We start from the raw sequence: 19,966 nt of genomic DNA, 5'->3' as shown, positions 1-19,966 counted from the left end.
CAACATGCTTCTTCGCAAGCAACGAAGCACATCACTCGCTAGCTCATCGGAACCTCGGATGGGCATTTTACATTTTACGCATCCGTAGCAGACCCCACTGTCAAGCTCGTCAACCCCCCCCCCCAATTCCACTGCCCCCCCCCACCCCCCACCCCGGCCCCCGGTCCACTGCCAAGGATCGCTCAAAACAGCGACTAGCAGCTTTGTGCGTCGGCATTCGAAAATGCGATAATAAGCACAGTGCACACCAGTTTTTTAGTCATTGTAGCTACACATTTTGCGAATCACCACCGAACGTCGCTGGCAAGTGCATCACGCCCCAGCTGCGCTGTCTACGCGGCCGCGCATTTCACGGTCATATGGCAGGCTGTCAATAAGCTTTTATGATGAAATTTAGACGTGCTTGGAGCCTTGCTTAGTATCGCTGCGAGCGTCTATGAATGTTCTGAGACAATGAAGGCCTCGTAGATTAGCGTTTCCGCGACCGGCTGTATAACGATGCGTTTCAAGGCTAGTGGCAGAAGAGCATGTATGAAGCAGAGCACGAGTTTTTATATGCCCGACTTGTGTCATTAAATAAACTGCTAAGAAATTTCTGTGCACAAGTTTTCTCCCATAACTGTGTCATTTGAAAAGAAGGCATAGGCTGTCATGGTGTGAGCCATTTGTCTAATTCAATAAACCTCCCTCTATCAAAAAAATGTTCAGTGATTATTTGTAATAAAAAAAATTGTAATCAACCTTGAAGACAAAAAATGTCTAATCATCTCCGTATATAGCCTTATTCAATTACAATCTATTCTGTCATGCCTAGTACAAACCTGTCAACCTGGCAACAGAGAAAAAAAGGAGTAGGTACCAATATTTTTCTTGTAATTTGTAGATGTGATCAATTCGCCTTAAGCGACAAGCATAATTATGTTTTCCCGCCATAAGTCTTATCGGCGCGCTGATAATTTTCCCCAATTTTAGCCACTAAAGGAAAAAAAGAAAAATAAATCGCGAAAAACAAAGGGGGAGGGGTGTCCCAAGCACAAACAAACATCAGTGTTGCAGTCTCATAATGGCTTGCAGTGGCCGAACACACGAGGGTAGGGTTTCCCACTAAAAAGTGAGAGTCTCAAAGAGGGAGCGTAAATGCTTCCCCAATTTCATGTCATCAAAACAACTATAGCCAAGAAATCAATTCTGTCAAAACAACTGGTGTATGTCTTCACATGTGAACAGACAGGACAGCGCAGCTGGCAGCCCTGAAAGCGTGGGTCAAAGCTTTGGCTTTGCTCACTACTAGATTCTTAGGACAGGAATGCCGAAACGCTTCTAGCCTATTTTACGTCTTTATCACTTTTAATCTACCGCTGCGTCAACCACGTGTCCTCGGAGCTGATAGATCGCTATCGCATCCCCACGACGGCTGCGGCAAATGGTAGCTTTAAATTCATGTGCCTCCAAAGCTAAGTCGTTTTATGCAATCTATGATCACAACTGCCGCGGTTTTGTCCAACAAAGTTTGCGGAAAGCAGCGTTGCTTTGACTGGTCGAGCCTTGGCATCGCGCACACTTTCGGAGTTCTGTCAGTATCGTTGTCACTGTACATGATCGTGCCGAACTACCACAGTTTCGTCCACAGCAGTTGTGGCAACGACAACCACACGCACTGTAGAAGATAGTGCATGCCCTAATCGCACGCGTACTTTCGAAGTTCGAGCAAGCTGCTCTCAATCGGCCTTCATTCGACGGTTTCGGTAGTACTGGCCCAATGGACACATGAATTTGGCTAGAGAACTTCACGAATTCATATCTCCCGCGGTTTCACATCACTGAGACTCTACTGTACATTTAGATGAACGCCTCTCAAATTCGTTTATAAAGAAATGCGGTCGGCTCTCAAAAAGCCTGGAACAAACTGACCTGCACTTTTGTCCATGCGGCCACATCTCGCACAGAAATTTAGATTTCCATAGATTTTCATGGCAACTGTAACAGTACAAACGGAAGAAACCATGATGATGATATATGGCGTTTTTTGGCGCAAGGGCCATTTGATGGCCAAAGAGCGCCAGTTCATAGGACAAGGAATGTGGACGATGATTGTGATTAGCGGCTGTATACGGGCCATAAAATTCCTCGCGGTAAGGCGGGTAAAAACGTACAAGTAGTAAAATCATGACCATGCCGTGAAAGGTGTGTGGTGCGAATAGGTGATGAAAGTTGGTGATAATAAAAGACGATGATGGATATGTATGGCATTAGCACAAGTGCCTCACTCGTTCATACCCTTGCGTCCAAGGGCCGTGAGGCAAGTGCTTTCTTGTGTAGCCACCGCAGCGAAAACCTCCCAGGAGAGGTCGTGCTACGGAATGCCGGGGAATATGATATGAAAACTATGAATTTCTCTTAAAAACGCGAATAATGACTTATGACTAAAAAGCGGTTCCCTACCGACGAACATTGCAGGGTGTAAAGGTATATGTTGTCGGTAGGGTAATGGAAAGTGTTGTTTTCTTAGAGCGTCCAATTGTTTGCACTGAATTAAAATGTGAAGGACTGTTAATCCTTCACCACATCTGTCACACAATGGTGGATCCCCACCCGACAGAAGATGTGTGTGTGTCGTGTATGTGTGTCCTATCCTGAGTCTTGTAAGTATTACCTCTGTATGACGCGATTTCGATACGGGCAGCCAATGACCAAGGTGTGGCTTAACAATGTGTAGTTTGTTTTGTGTGTGTGTATCCCACTTGCTCTGCCAGTAGTCCCTGAGATTTCGTTTGAGAGACTGCTTAAGATCAAGGGCCGGGATCGATAAAGGTGTAATGGCGGTGCTTTCGTGGGCGGATGCAGCAAGCTGATCCGCCATCATGTTGCCTTGAATTTCACGGTGCCCTGGCACCCAGCACACAACAACATGTCGGTTGAGTGTGTAGAGTGTGCATAAAATGGAGTAAAGTGAAACGAGGACAGGGTTTTTTTGTTTTTTAAGACTTTGCAGAGCCGTTACCACACTGAGGGAGTCTGTATAAATTACTGCTTTTTGTATTTGTGATTGTTTTATGCGTTTAGCTGCCACGAGTATCGCGTAAGCTTCCGCTGTGAAGATGCTTGTGCCTGGATGTAGCGGGCCAGCATCCGAAAAGGAAGGGCCAACAGCAGCGTAGGACACAGAGGAGTTAGACTTAGAGGCATCTGTAAAAAACTCAGGACGTGTGTATTTGTGTTGAAGTTCCAAGAAGTATGTTCGAATATGGGCAATAGGCGCATGTTTAGTAACTTCTAGGAAAGACACATCGCAATCTATATTCTGCCACTGCCACGGTGGCGGGTATGCTACAGGAGCCATTAAACTGTGTTCGAGTGACACTCCAGTGTCCTCAGCTAGACCCTTCAGGCGAACTGAGAAGGGCTACCTCATTGAAGGCCTGTTTTGGAAAAGAATGGAGCTCGACAAGTCATTAATAGTAGAGTATGAGGGGTGCCTCTTGTCTGCCTTCACCTTAAGGAAATATACAAAGGACATGTAGGTTCTTTGCAGACGAAGCGACCACTCATTTGACTCAACGTAAAGGCTTTCTACGGGGCTGGTGCGAAAAGCACCTGTAGAAAGGCGGATGCCCGAATGGTGCACGGGATCCAGCATCTTCAAAGCACTTTGAGTCGCAGACTGATAAACAATGGCCCCATAATCTAAGCGGGTGCGAATTAGGCTTCTATACAGGTTCATGAGGCATTTCCTGTCACTACCCCACGTAGTATGCGAGAACACTTTTATAACATTCATGGCTTTTAAACATTTTGTTTTTAAATACTTTATGTGGGGTACGAAGGTCAACTTGTTGTCCACGATTAAGCCTAAGAATTTATGCTCGGCTTTGACGGACAGACGTTGCCCGTTCAGTCGAATGTCAGGTTCCGAGTGCATGCCTCTCTTTCGAGAGAACAAGACACACGTGCTTTTTTGTGGGTTAAGCCGAAATCCGTTTTCATCTGCCCATTTGGAGACCTTATTTAAACCCAGCTGAACCTGCCGCTCACACATGGCCAAGTTGCATGACTTGAAGCCAAGCTGAGCGTCGTCTACATATGTACAATAGAACATATTGCGGGGAATGGACAAGTGCAAAGAATTCTTTTTGATAATAAAAAGTGTGCAACTAAGCACACCACCTTGTGGCACGCCTGTTTCCTGGATAAATGTTTGAGAGAGCACACTGCCCAGACGGACACGGAATGTCCGGTTTGACAGGTAACTTTCGATTATATGAAACATTCTTCCGCGCACGCCAAGGTGTGACAGGTCTCTTAGAATTCCGAAACGCCATGTTGTATCATAAGCCTTTTCGATATTGAGGAACACAGAGAGAAAATATTGTTTATGAACGAAGGCGTCTCTGATCTGTGCCTCGATACGAACAAGGTGGTCTGTGGTGGATCTACTTTCTCGAAACCCGCACTGAAATGGGTCGAGCAAATTATTTGTTTCAAGAAAATGTACAAGTCGGCAGTTTATCATTTTTTCGAAGACTTTGCACAAGCAGCTTGTAAGTGCTATAGGCCTATAACTCGAGGGTAAAGAAGGGTCCTTGCCCTCTTTCAAAATGGGAATAACAATAGCCTCTTTCCAGGCGGTAGGAATAGTGCCAGAAGACCAAATAGCATTGTACAAACAAAGTAGGGTTTTTCGGGTTTCGTTTGGTAGGTTTTTTAACATTTCATACATCACACGGTCAGAGCCTGGGGCAGAAGTACTGCAGGAGTTTAGAGATGTTCGGAGCTCAGCTAGACTGAAAGCTTGGTTATATGCCTCGTATCTAGTGGATTTGTGTTCGAGTTTCTGCTTTTCTATTCTTGTTCTGTATTTTTGGAAAGTGTCAGTATAGTGGGACGAGCTGGATACCTGTTCGAAGTGTGCACCGAGGAAGTTTGCCTGATCTTCCAAGGTATCACCCTGAGTGTCCATGAGTGGAAGTGTGTGTACTTGTTTTCCTGCTATCCTACTGACCATGTTCCAGACTTTAGCCTCCTGTGTGTATGAATTGATCCCTGACAAAAACTTCTGCCAGCTTTCTCTTCTGGCCTGCCGACGCGTTCTCCTGCCTTGAGACTTTATTTTCTTGAAGGTTTCAAGATTTTCGGCTGTCGGTGAGTTACGAAGCAGCCTCCAAGCTCTGTTTTGCTGTTTGCGCGCGTTTCGGCATTCATCGTTCCACCATGGCACACATCGTTTTCCAGGGTGTCCATTTGTTTGTGGGATGCATTTTGTTGCAGCATCAATCAAAAACGCTGTGAAGTAGTTCACAGCAACATCGATGTTCAAAGTACAGATGTCATTCCAACCTAGACAAGCGATAGTATAAAACTGTTCCCAGTCGGCTCTGTTTATGAGCCACTTGGGAACGCGTGGTGGACACTCAGTTACTGTCGTTGTGCTCAAAACTACGGGGAAGTGGTCACTTCCGTACAGATTACTGACGACTTTCCACTGTAGTAGAGGCACAAGAGATGGAGATACTATGGTCAGGTCTATAGAGGAGTAGGTGTTATTAGCGAGGTTATAATAGGTTGGTACTTTTCGATTTAGGAGACACGCGCTCGATGAGATAAGGAACTGTTCGATCAGCCGACCTCGCGCGTCATACCGAGAGTCACCCCATAGCCTGCTATGCGCATTAAAGTCTCCAAGGAGAACATAAGGTTCCGGAAGTTGATCAATTAGAAAGTGTAAATCACGTTTTTGCAGCTGATAGCTAGGAGGAATGTAGATAGTGCAGATTGTGATCAGTTTATCAAAAAGAACCGCTCGAACAGCCACTGCCTCAAGGGATGTTTGTAGTTGTAGGTGTGTGCATGCAGTTCCTTGTTTCACTATGATGGCAACACCTCCGGATGATGTCATGGCATCATCACGGTCGTTTCGAAAAATAACGTGTTTGCGAAGAAAATTTGTGTGTTTTGAATTAAGGTGTGTTTCTTGTACACACAGCACTTTTGGTGTGTGTTCGTGTAAGAGTTCTTGGATGTCGTCAAGGTTTCTGAGAAGGCCCCTGACGTTCCATTGTATAATTTGAGTGTTCATGGTGAATGTAAAATAATGCTGTGTGTACGAAGAGCGAGTGGCTGTTTAGACGGGGAGTTTGAGTTCACTTAACAGGGCCATCACCAGGCCCTGTTATTTGCTTTTTGGTTTTCTTGGCGCGCTCCAAGGAGCCACGCCGCTCTTTCGGCACCAAGGGTGCCGACGTATCCATTGCCTCCTCGGAGGCACTGGATGCCCGCACGTGCGGGCTGTTAGTTTGGATTTTAGGCCTCGCCTGGTGAGGGGAGGCCTTGAGACCCGAAGACTCTGGAGTCTCCGGCCTCTGTTTGGGAGCAGGCGGTGTAGCCTGGGCTACAGCCGCCTTGGGGGCAGGTGCCACAACCTCCGGCTCGGTATGCGCGGGCCGAAGGTGTGGCGAGGGCTGGTGCGGCGGTGCCCCCTGACGCGCCGCATCAGCGTATGTAGGTCCATAGAATGGAGCGACTCTTCGCCGTGCTTCCTTAAACGTAATGTTCTCCTTCACCTTCAATGTAATTATTTCTTTTTCTTTTTTCCAGTAGGTGCAGGAGCGTGAATATGCGGCATGGTTTCCTTCGCAGTTTACACAGTGTGGCGGTTGTTTGCAGTTCTCAGACACGTGGCCTAGGACTCCACATTGTGCACAAGTCTGGCGACCACGACAGGTTTTAGAGCCATGGCCATACCTCTGGCATTGGAGAAGATGTAGGGAGAGAGAGATAGAAAAAGGCGACTGCCGATTTCCCCTGGGTGGGTCAGCCCAGGGGTGCCGTCTACGTGAAGCCGGGGCCAAAGAGGTGTGTTGCCTCTGCTGGGGGGCCTTAAAGGTCCGATCACCCAGCGTCAGCTCAACCCCCAGGATCCCCTTTTCCCCGGGCACGGCAAAGCCACGCACGGCTAGGCGTGGGAGGGAGTAGAAACTCCCCCGTTGGCTCGGGTCCGTGGTGTCGCTACACACCAAACGCCTACTTGCGCAGGCGCCCCTGCGGGGCGGAAGAAACCATAGAAATCCGAGAGTCTCCTGGACAATGCAAGAGACTAGCAGGTATGTGATGATATCACCAATACATATTGTTGTCTCCTGGTGGCAGAATATAGCAGAACGCCGTTTTTGTGACCTCCACGACTAACTATGGCAGTGTGTCATAGCCAATTGCAGAGGCCACGCTGTTTTACTAATTCTATTTTTTTTTATCAAAAATAAAATATTTTCTACGAAATTTCAGGTAAGATTCGTAAAATTGTGAGCGCGGACAAAATTTGTATATTTTACAGGAAAATGGGTAAAGTTGGCAGGTATGCTACTATCACACCACTCCTTCATACAAAGAACTTGGTTTGAAATCCATACTTGTTTCTTGTAGATAAAAAAAAAAAGGTTATGAAAAAAAAGTATAGGCAAGAAAGGCACACTGGGCTTGATGCCTGAGAAGTCAAATATCACAACACAAACCTAAGATCACAATTTTTAGGAATTTTAAAGGCGTGAAGAGAAAGTGAAACTTCAAACGCAGTTTTCTCACTACTGTTTTTTGGCTATAAGCTAAGCTTGTGGGGAGCAGATATCTCGGCAACCACTGCCCAGATTTTGATTCCGCTTGTTTGTAACGCTCCTTGAACTGTGCTTCAGGGGGCTGCGATCTTAGTTTTTCGTTTTACTACCTAAAGAATTTTTCATTAAGTTTCTTGTTTGTAGTGCAAGTGTGCTCATTGCAGCGTCGCTGGAAAAAAAGTTAATGACAAAATTTAGTCTTGCAAAAAATTATTTTGAAAACGTGGCCCTCTTCAGCATACATCTGGCTTAATGTAGAAATATATGAGTGCACAAGGTAGAAGGAAAAGGCACTTGACAGGAAAGACGCTCTTTCCTGTCAAGTGCCTTTTTCTTCTACCTTGTGTGCTCATATATTTCCACATTATGTTGTGTCAACTGGCCCAGCATTACAATTTATTATACGTCTGGCTGTGCGTTCAGTAATTACCAACTATTTTTGTCATTTGGTAATTCCACCAGCCCCTCGACGAGGTTCAATGAAGAAATAATTTGTATCTCATTAGGTTTTTGTATTATTGCCTCAAAATATTTATGGAAGCACTGTGATGCCATTTTTAGTGTCTGCACCAATTTTCATCAACATCTAACCAGAAAAAAGAAAGTTCCATTTCAGGAGACACAGCCCCCTTTAAAGAGAGTAAAAAAAAATCTTTGCACTTTCATGTAATCCGCTCAAAAATTAAGTCACATTATCCTTCAAAACAAAGTCCCTTCCCCTCCCCCCTCCCCAAATAAGAACCTAATCATGCCTACACAATTTGCATTCTTTCCTCTTCAGTCAACATGCAACGATACCCTGGTTTATTAGAAATATGCAACTGTCGGTGCACATGCATTGTTTAGTTTGGCCACTCTGCAGGCAGGCAGTGAGCTTTGTTTACAAGGTTAACTGCCATAAAAATGCAAGTTGAAAACCCCAAAGGCAGCAGATATCATCAGGAGAACAAGGAAAGTCAATCGAATCGGTGCAATGAAGCAGTCTGAACTAAACTGCCCTAAAGCATTCAAAAACAGTAGGAAGGGGAAGATGAAAGCTTGAGATGAAAAATCCATAAACAGGGGTTGTGTCGAGTTGATGTTTCGAAAAGTGGACTTGCCTTCCTCAAGGCTCTGCAACAACAATTTTAAGAACATGCAAAAGTAAACTCTCATTTCACCGCCCAAATTACACCTTGCTCCCATCCAAGATGCAAGACTTTCAAACACCTTCAAGATAACGTGATAATTAAAAGCACCGGGAGTGATTATGTCCATCATATAAAATCAAATTTTACTTGCACTAGTGAAAACGTTATCTACATGATCGAAGGTTCATATTGTCAGAAAAAGTACATTGGCGAAACAGGAAAGCCTGTTAATGTTGAATTAAATGGTAATCACGTGCACGCGGCAAAGAAATAACCAAAAGCAGTGGCTCAGCATTTTAATGAGGCAGACATTCTTCACTCGAGCTTCCGGTCCACAAGAGACAGAAAATGTACGGATTCGTAGCTTTTTCACAAGTTCAATACACACTCCAGCCAGTAGGTATTAACGTTTATAGCGGCAGTCTTCAATCCAATCGATATGCTAGATAAACAAAGAAGACCACTGCTAGTTAAGCCCTCCGTCAAGGACTTTCAAAGCTGCGATTGTTAACTTCTAACAACCGGTCTGACAACAGAAACTCCGCGGCACGTGTGCATACTCACCTACCCATTGCTTCCTTATTTTCTTTTTATTCATGAAATGCTTGTTTTTTTTTCACTCGCACAATTTGCCCCAGACCCCCGTCTCTCGTGCTTTGCCCTTTGTCCTTCTTTTGCTAGGATGGACAAGCGGGTACGAAGCGCAGGCACGCTAGCGCTAAAGAAATAGGTTCTGTTCTAGCCCTGAGGAAGACAAGTCCTGTTTCGAAATGTCGGCTCGTCACAACCCCTCTTTACAGATTTTTTTTATCTCAAACACCAAGCAAGCCAACCAAACAAACTATTGAAGTCTCCTCCGGGGTGTTTAGGCCCAACAATGCTCCAGTCTCTGGTAGTGCCTCAAGCCTAACCTCTGCCTTGAGCTTGCAGTTCTCCTCCTCCAGCTCGTGAATCTTGCGGGTTAAGGTGCTCACTGGAACATCGTCATCGCTGCACAGGCAAGTGAAAACACTGTTAACAATCTTTGACATACACAGACCAAGTGGCACAGTGGCAGACTTACAGCAGAAAACAAAAAAAAAACTTTCACCTCACTAAATCCCCTCCCGTCTCTGCTCAGTGATTATTCTACAGCAAGACCGAAGAACGTGCTCATGTTTAGAGGTATAAGAGCTAGGCTTGTGCCAATATTTAAACAAAAGTTACAGCATTCGAATTCACTTCAATTCAAATTTAGATGACTGCAAATTTTCAAGTACGCGAAATGAATTAATAAATGTATATTAATCTGCATGTAAACCTCCTGTAAGGTGGTTTTACTGCACTGGAGGGGTGCTATCATGAATAAAGGAGAGGCACATGGCGTGCGCCAATTGTGGAAGCGCTGAGACGGTGCGGAAAAAGAAAGAAAAGTCACCAGAGAGCATGTGCACCAGCCGCTTAAAGGCAAAACATTGGTCACAGAAGGACTCGTGGCACGCGACCCAGGCTGGGAGGAAAACCCCAGAGGATGACTTGGCATTGTGCGTTGGCACGCCTAGCTGCGAAGACGTGGGGAACGAGTGTCGCTACCGCGGCAGGAGCAGCGTGATTGCTCGGTTCTGAGGATGTCGGCCTGAGAGGCTCAAAAAGTGGCAGTGACCTCGGAGGTTCCGATTGAAGCTGCCTGGACTTGCCGCACCCTTGCCCAGCAGTTCCTGGTCATCTTCCAGCTCTCCCACTTCACGGCAGCATAGCAACTGCCCACACCAGTCAGCAGAGCAGACTTGCCATCAGTTAAGCCCATGACAAAACTAAGCCTAGCCTAGCGAGGCCGAAGAAGACGACAGAGTCCGAAACACCGGCAACGACAAGCAGCTTGTTCGGTGGAACCGACCGACAGAGGCAGCAAAGCGGTTGAGGAAACAGTCAACAACATACGTGACAAACCTCGACACGGCATTGGAAAAAGGCGGACGTGAACCGTAAGGTCGTTCGATTGCGATGAGGCTATATTGGATTAGGAGCAGTCACTAGGGCTAAGAAGAGATTTAGACTGGTTTGCAGACTATTTTGCTTGTGTAGTTATAGGAGTAATTTTTGTGGCAGTAGTGTTGATTTCATTTTCACTTTTGATTTTGTGCCTTTTATCTTTTGGGTAACAAAATGTTTGTTTTTTGTGCCAGGCCCGTCTCTCGACTCTCTATTCCATCCGATGCAAGCGCTTTCGAGATGAATTCGTGACAGGTGCGAAGCCATGAATACGCCCATCCAGGGCAAATGTGCACTGCCGCAAAACCCTACTTCAAGGTTAAATCAGCATATTGATACAGAAAAGCCACCGCAGCCTTTATGCATGAAAGAGAAAGAAGACGACAGTTACTGGTTGTTGATGAACTGGTGCCATCTTGCTTTCCAAGCTCTGTGCATTATATATAGATAAATAAATAAGTTACTCGTAACATTATTGGTGGAGGTGGACGACTTTCATACCTCAATAGAGACGCGTAGCGGACGCAACACCGGGGACCCCTCGGCTATTTCAACTGCCAGTACCTCATCACCGCCGACCCCTTCAGCAGAGTCCACAACCTGTGCCAACCTCCCGCCCCTATGGGATCCTGGCACTTTCTCCACTGATGGTACCATCCACGCTGACTCCTGGTTGCACCGGTACGAGCATGTCAGTGCCACCCACCACTGGGATCGCATGCTCATGCTCACAAATGTTCTGTTCTACTTCAACAGCATGCCACGAACATGGTTCGAAAGCAACGAAGCGGAAATCACGAGCTGGGATCTCTTCGAAACGAATATCCGTGATCTTTTTGGAGATTCATCTGGTCGCCAGCTCGCTGCCAAGAAGACTTGCCACTCACACCCAGACGTCTACTGAATCGTGCGTCTCATATACTCCTGACGTCTTGGCACTTTGTAGCAAGGCCGACCAGCGCATGTCGGAGGACGAGAAAGTTAACCATGTCTTAAATGAGATTGCTGAAGATGCCTTAAACCTGCTGGTATTTATTAATGTCACAAGCATCAACATGGTCTTGACAGAATGCCGCCGTCTAGAACAGGCTAAAGCCCACCGTGTCACCCATGGCATCACGCGCCTGCCGAACACAGCAGCTACTTCCTCTTGCGATGACGCCTTCTGCCAAGTCCTGCAATGTGACAACCTTGCCCGCATCATTCGTGGCGAGGTCGAGGCAGCCCAACCAGTAGTCACTCCATTTCCAACGACTGATCCTTCACCGACCACATTCCCACTAATACAAGCTGTCGTTCGGCAAGAATTATCGAACGTCAGCCTACATCCTGTTCAACCAGTCTACTCTGCTTAGCCTTTTTATCATCTTCCCTCCGCTCCTGGCTTTGGTTACAACTATTCTTGGCAACACAATTTGTCTAAGTGATGTACACTGGGCGACAAGCCCATATGCTTCAATTGCCGACGCGTCGGACAAATCGCTGATCACTGCCACAATCACTGGGCTCCACCGGCACACAATGGGCCTCCACCCCAGGCCACTTCTGTCTACCAGTCATCCTCAGCATTTGATTCCCCTATGCGACCACATTCTCTGCGTCTGCCGCACTTCTGACAAGACCTCGCTACGCCCACTCACCATCTCTTTGTTGCCGTCAATCTCGTTCGCCCCCACAATGTCGTCCCGCCTCTCCGACCTATTCGCAGTACCCCCCGACTGGAAAACTAGGCAGTGCAGCTTCTGGAGGTGGAGCTGCATCGACGACGACTTCTGCTTGAAATCCTCGTGTAAGATTACCAACCACCCAGAATCTTTTGAATGTTACTTCAGACAATGTACCTGTGCGCGCGTTGATTGATACTAGGGCGCACATGTCATCATGAGTGCTGCTCTTCGTCACCGACTAAAAAGAGTTGTCACAACCGCCTTGAACCGAGCTGTTCGAGTCGCCGATGGGGGAACTGCCACTATTATTGGCATGTGCACGGCCCGTGTGACTATTGCAGATAGAAGCACTGCTATTCTTTTCACCGTTATCAAAAATTGCCTTTATGATCTAATTCTAGCTATGGATTTTCTAACCACTCATTCTGCCCTTATAGACTGTTCAGCCGGCTGTCTTGACTTTGAGATGTCTCAACTTTCCGATCAGATCGACCCATCTTAAAGCCATCTCTGCTGCATCAATTTCATACACCTTCTGCCTAACTGTGTTACACACATCGACCTCTCCTCTACGCCACGTGTACCTGACTGCGATTACATGGTTGCACCAATTCATGTCGTGATGCTTACGCATGGCGTCGCTGTTCTGCACACGATTTTGACAATTGTTGGAAACCCCAAATGCTTTCCACTAATCAATTTTGCCCTCCCTGCCCAAATTGTTTTCCAAGGTATCTCCCTGGCCGAAGTTACTGCCCCACAAGACCATACTGTTGAGCCCTTCAAAGTAGGCGATTGCTGCAGCTCAAACCGTGATCCAACCCTATCACTTTCATCGGGTGTCGACGTTGAACGCATGGTGCCATCAGACCTCACTCCTGATCAAGCTGAAGCCCTCCGTTACATTCTGGAGTCCTATCGTGACATTTTCGACTTTTCCAGCACGTTCTTAAGCTGAACGAGTTTTGTTACTGATCACATCAATACTGGCGACACGAGTCCAATTCACTGACGTTCATACCATGTTTCCGCGTCCGAGCATACAGTCATAGAGCAGGAAGTCGAAAAGATGCTTGCAAAAGACATAAGACATAATCAAGCCCTTGTACAGCCCCTGGGATTCTTCAGTCGTCTTGATCAGAAAGAAGAATGGAACTTTTGTGTAGATTATCGGCATCTCAACGAAAATACGAAGAAAGATGTTTACCCGTTGCCTAGAATTGACGCCTTAGACTGCCTTCACGGTGCTACATTTTTTTTCACTATCGACCTTTGATCTGGCTATTGAAAGATCGCTGTCTACAAGATGGACCGCAAAAGGAGCGCATTAGTCACTCCTGACGGTCTATCATTTCAAGGTTATACCCTTCGGTCTCTGTAATGTGCCGGCCTCATTCAAAAGAACGATGAACTCATTGCTCCAACGGTTCGAATGGTCAATCTGCTTATATTGTCTAGGCGAAGTTATCGTTATCTCGCCCACTTTCGACTCCCATCTTGATCGTTTATCGGCGATCCTTGACGTTTTCCGTTGAGCCAGACTTCAATTGAACTCTTCGAAATGCCACTTCGCTGGTCATCAAATAACCGTACTTGGCCACCTTGTCGACAACGCAGAGGTCCGCCCGGATCGCGCGAAAATTCACGCTACTATGGACTTTTCTGTTCCGAAGTCCACAAAGAACATTCACAGTTTTCTGGGGTTGCACTCTTATTTCCAACACTTTATTAAGGACTTCTCAACAATTGCACGCCCGCTCACAAACCTCCTGAAGAAGGACGGCCCGTTTTCCTGGGGCGCTGATCAAGCCTCATCTTTTTCCCAGCTCACGACCCTGCTTACAACACCGCCGATTTTAGCTCAATTCGATCCATCAGCTTCAACCGAGGTTTGAGCTGACACTAGTGGGCACGGCATAGGAGCAATGTTATTGCAACACCAAGGTGGACATGACCGTGTTATAGCCTATTCAAGCCGACCCATATCTACCGCCAAGCGCAACTATTCAATCACAGAGCGTGAGTGCCTCGCTCTTGTGTGGGCGGTCGTCAAGTTTTGCCCATACTTCTACGGGCATCCATTCCGTGTAGTCTCCAATCACCCCGCGCTCTGCTGGCTAGCCTTGCTCGAGGATCCCACAGGACGACCCGCTCGCTGGGCCTTACGTTAACAAGAATACACATTCACCATTATGTACAAAACAGGGCAGTTGCATCAAGATGCGGATTGTTTGTCCCGCTACCCTGTGGAAAAAGCCGCCCATATTGACACCTTTCCAGACATTCAGTCTGTGACGCAGCTACTGAACCTTGGCAACCAACAACGCCGGAATGCTTCTCTGCGAGCCATCATTGACAAGCTTGAGTCAATGCCTCACGACGCATCTTTACAAATGTTCCTGGTCAAGGACGGGATCCTGTATCGCCGTAACCTCGATCCATACGGCTATGACTTACTCCCTGTCATACCAGCACATCTTCATGCGAATGTCCTCAACTAACTTCATGACGCTCCTTTGGCGGGCCACTTGGGCATTTCTCGCGCATACGACCGTGTTCGTCGTCTTTTCTTTTGACCCGGTCTTGTCCGTTCTGTTCGATACTACGTCGTCGCTTGTGAGCCCTGCCAGTGCCGCAAAAAGCCATCTTCCCTACAAGCTGGATTTCTTCAGCCGATCAACATTTTCACCAAATCTTTTTTTCGAGTCGGCCTCGACCTGCTTGGCCCATGCCTGATTTCCAGCTCAGGCAACAAATGGATTGCTGTCACCACTGACTATGCAACATGGTATGCTATCACATGAGCACTTCCGACAAGTTGCGCTACAGATGTAGTGAACTTCCTGATATACGATATGATTTTAGAACACAGACCTCCACGCCAACTCTTCACTGACCGCAGCCATACCTTCCTCTCAGCTGTCGTTGATGAAATCCTGTGCTCTTGCTCTGCGAAGAACAAGTTTGCCACATCACACCATCTGCAAACAAACGGTCTTATGAAGTGCCTGAACCAGACCATAACTGACATGCTTCCTAAATACGTGGCGGCTGACTATCAGGACTGGGAGATTCTTTTGCTATATGTGGCATTCGCATATAATTCATCAAGTCACGCCACTGCCGGCTATTCCCCATTCAATCTCCAATACGGCCGAGAACCCGCTTTACCCTTTAACACCTTGCTGCCCTCAGTCACTAAACATGCCGGCAAAGCCATCGCCCGAGACGACCATGCACGGCAACTCGCCCACAGCCATCTACAGGCCTCACAGAAGCACCAAAGACAGCTCTACGACTCCCATCATCGAAACATGTACTTTTCACTGGGTTCCCTTATCCTTTTCTCGTCCCCCACTCGGCGTGTAGGTCTCTCTCAAAAACTGCGACCATACCACGTCGTTCGCCAGGTGACTGACGTTACATATGAGATTGTTCCGACCGATCCGACGTCATCATCGTCCGCTTCGAGGGACATCGTGCACACAGCTCGACTCAAGCCTTATCACTCCCCTTTCACAACATGCTAGTATAACCCAAGCACTGAGACGGCGCTTCTACCGCCGGAAGGTTATGATACCGAAGAGCCGCCACAGCCTTGCTGCATGAAAGAAAAAGCCGATGACTGTATCTGCTTGTTAATGAACTGGCACCATCTTGCTCACCAAGCTCTGTGCATCATATATGAATTAATAAATAAGTTGCTCGTAACAATATTGACCTGACATCGATTCCATCATTTTTTTTTTAGGTTTAAAAGCATGTTATACCAGCTTATATGCTTTTAGTACAGTAAGCTTTCAAACACAACATATTTTACAGGCTAACACTTTCACTCTACTGAAAGTGAAATCTTGCTGCTATTCAAAGCTGGAGGGAAGTTTCCACTTCCTTTGAACCTAAAAAGAATAGCATTTGAACAGGCCTTGTTTAATTTTTTTTGAAAAACATTGAGCAGGTTAGATTGATTATGTGATATATACTATTCCGAATTCATTCGAATTATTCAACCCATTTAGGCGCAAGTAGGAGCGCAAACAGAGGCATCTGAGAACACGACCGTTCGGGGGTTCCACGCGCCAAGGGCACCCACGATCACGGCGTTCACGGTGACCCGCTGGTACCGGTATCGAAAAAACACAGTGACCAGCTTATAGTGGGCCAGCTTGAGGTCATGAGTGTTCAGCCATCGGGCTAGTCTCGAACGGGCACATGACATTGAGGACGATGGCCACTTTGCCATGCACCAGGTTATAGAAAGCCACTGTGAAGTCGCTGGAGGTGGTGGTCTGGACGCGGTCAGCGATGGCTGATAGATATGTGGGGTTTAATGTTTCAAAATCACCACATAGTTATGAGAGATGCACATTCAACGATAGCGTTGTGGTGGGCCTGGTATAGCACACAGAGGGGCATTCAGTGGCAGACCACATGCGGCAGTGTTTACCCCTAGTAGCCACCGGTGCGGCAGCGCTGGTCACAGTCTATGGCGCCTCACATGCAAGCGCTATTAGGAGGGAGCAGATTAAACTAGGCTTGATGCACGAAACGCCAGTCCGCGAAGGTGGTGAAAGCACCCGTTTGCATGAAATGCAAACCAGCGTGGTCATGCAGGCAAGCTCGCTCCCTTGGTCTGGCAGGTAGTGGAGGGCGCAGCTGCAGCAAGCACCTCATGGAGCGACCACATGACACAGCATCGGTGCTGCGGGGAGATACCGTAAAAGCCTGCATACAGCTCGGACCCGCATACAGTCCAGGGTGTTTTTTTGGGGACCGCAAACGCGAGAAAAAAAGTTTTCACCCGAAAATAGCCCAAGTAAAACAGAAGAATGCATTTATTGACACACTTCATTAATCGTTGTCATTGAATACACTCTCTTCTGAAGCTCCCTTGTCGCACATGTTCTCTCACAGCACATCATCCTCAGTGCCGTCAAGCACGTTCGCGATGGAGCACTATTTGAACACGCAGCAAACGAGCGCCTAGGGAGTGCAGGCCCAAACGTCGACTATCCACAAGCACAGCATTGCTGGCGAGGCCCGTTTCAACCGTCTGGCAGGGGTCACTTCTAGAACTCCAGACCTCATCTACTCTGTGTACAGGTGCCTGACCTGGTCCTTAAATGGCTTGATAAGGCACTCATCAAGCAGCTGTAGCTGTGATGTCATCCGAAGGAATGACAACGAGCTCGACGCGGGTGTTGCACAGGAGTGGCTTTACGGAGTCGGTCAGGTGACACCAAAACTCGTCGAGCAGAAGCATCGAAGGAAGCCCAGCAGTGCTCCGGGTCGTCGATATCACACCGACTTTATCCAGTCAAGCACTAGCAATTCGTCCATCCACCCCTTGTTCTAGCAGCGGACAAGGACATTTTGGGGAGAACTTCTCCCCTTTCGGCAGCGTCTTTCGTTTGAACATAATGTAGAGTGGTACGTTTTGACCGTCTACAGTGCAGAACATTACAGTCACCTGCATTTTTTCGTTTGCAGTCGATTGCACAATAACCTGCTTTTTTCCTTGTTTCTTGGGTATACTACACGTTTCATTTTGGTTGTGTGTGTGAAAGTCATCTTACATGCTCTTATCCACCTGGAAATCTGTACGGTTTCACCATGCTACATATTTTCTACGACTGTGTTCGGAGAAGGTGCGAACTGTTTGCTAAAAAAAAAAACGTGTGTTGTATGCAAAAAAGTATTGTGTGTACCTGTGTTTTTATGTGCTGCAAGTTTGCCACACACATGTCAGTGTTCCACTTGTTTGTTTTTCTTATTTTCGAATCTGTATACCTATGCATTTTAGTACACTCAAACCTCGTTATAACGAAGTTGAAGGGGAGTCACAATTATTTCGTTATATCCACTATTTCATTATATCTATTATAATAGTTTGTGGAAACGTATGCTCAGATGGATGCACACTTATAAGCATGCAAAGAAGGAAGCCGCCTCGCGGTCCAATGTATCGCTACGCGACCACGCGTGCCACGGAAAATAAACTCAGTCGAATCTCATTATTTCAAACTTTAGGGTAATTCGAACTCTCGCTGAGGTCCCGTAAAAGCTATGTGTGTTCCTATGGGCAATAACACTCTATGATTCGAATGCGCAAGCACTTGCGACGGTTCATTCGAACATACCGTGCCCCGAAAATGCTCTCAGCACCATGCCCAATCCCGCGGCGGCACCTCTCAACGGTGCGTGCGAAGAAGGAAAAGAAGAAAAGGAAAGCAAAAAGTGTCGCAGATTGTTTGCTCTTTATCAAATGCCGATCTGCGGCGCGCCTGTGCCATTGCTTCTCGCTTTTCTGTCTCTGCATGTAGAGACCCTTCTCCTTTCAAGGCCGTACACCGAAAGAGAGGGAAAAAAAAGAAAGCTGTCGCGGAGCGTCCTCCTTTCTCGGTGCAGAGGGTAGCAGCCACGCATGGTAGCAGCAGAGACGCAGTCGTTGCCATCATGAGAGGAAAATCGCTTTGCACCGCGGCGCCGCTTCTCGATCATGTGACCCGCTGAGCGCTTCCTCAATCCTCTACGCCGGCTGTGTGAGGAGAACGGCTCTCTCAGACGCACGGGGCGTGGCTGTAAGGTCGGCACGGAAGTTTTGAAAGAGCCGCGCCGAACAAGTCAAACTCTGCACAAAATGATGTACTTAACACACAACGTAGTTATTTTTTATAAACTATTTGATAGACTAATTTAGTTTGTTGTATCCATTTACCTTTACCAGTCAATTTTACTTTGTTACAACGAGGTTTAAAATGCATGGTTTTCAATGAAGCTTTCAAGGAGAACTTAATTTACTTCAATATATCCATTATTTCGTTATATCCCATTATGTTATAACGAGGTTTGAGTGTATATTGTATGCGTGTGTTGTCTCCGGCCAAATTCTATAGAAGCAGGGGGCCTTTGTCAAGCCACTATGAGAGCGGTTTTTTTCTACTGTCCTAGCATTTGTTTCGAATAAATGCTGAAATAAAAAAAATCTAAATCTGGAAATCATTAACTTGCCTTTCTGATGCACCGTCAGTGCCGAGGGCATATCCAGGTAGAGCGGTATTTGATCCCCGTTGCTGATGTGACCCACGTGAAAGACTTTTCGCAACGCAATTGCATGCTTTTGAAACTTCACAAGGTCTTCTTTGTAGCTTTTTGGTAGCTTCTCTGAGGTACGCTGACGTAGGGAGAACCCAGCACGGTGCATGAAGAGTGACACCTAATGCTTGCTCGCTTTGAAATCCTCCGGCTAAATGCCTTTGTCTCGGGCGATTTCCCTGGACTTTGCTTGCTGCAGTTCGATCTTAACTCTTTTGCTACCGTGGAAAAAAGAGCCGTTTTCATTACGTGTAAAAAACAATTTTTTGTGGTAGATAATAATGCCTTATTTACATTATTCAGTACCAAACTGTAGCTAAAAGAATGGTCTGTCCAATAACATAAATGTAGCCATACATTTATTATACACATTAGGTAAAAAATGTTTAAAATGAAAATTTCTGCCCTGTATGTACAGTTAACATTTCAAACAGGAGAACTTCAAAACAATAAGGTTAAAAATAATTCATGATACACAATTTGCAGCTTCTTATAATGC

The 19,966-nt window shown here is 46.6% G+C and overlaps 1 protein-coding gene across 2 annotated transcripts in view; it reads right to left on the bottom strand.

The window, feature by feature from the left end:
* milt (trafficking kinesin-binding protein milt) overlaps positions 1–19,966 on the bottom strand; it is a 354,950-nt gene that overhangs the window by 232,634 nt on the left and 102,350 nt on the right. For both annotated transcript variants that reach the window (XR_012895561.1, XM_037424365.2), the window contains exon 4: positions 9,646–9,724. Coding sequence is in view for 1 of the 2 variants with exons in the window: in XM_037424365.2 (XP_037280262.2) it covers positions 9,646–9,724 (79 nt within the window). In the remaining variant the exon portion in view is untranslated. The remainder of the gene's footprint in view (positions 1–9,645; positions 9,725–19,966) is intronic.

This window comes from Rhipicephalus microplus, chromosome 5 (assembly GCF_043290135.1).
Source record: "Rhipicephalus microplus isolate Deutch F79 chromosome 5, USDA_Rmic, whole genome shotgun sequence".
NCBI classification, from domain to species: Eukaryota; Metazoa; Arthropoda; class Arachnida; order Ixodida; family Ixodidae; genus Rhipicephalus; species Rhipicephalus microplus.
The sequence above is the reverse complement of the archived record's forward strand: the minus strand, read 5'-3'. Positions and strand labels throughout refer to the sequence as shown.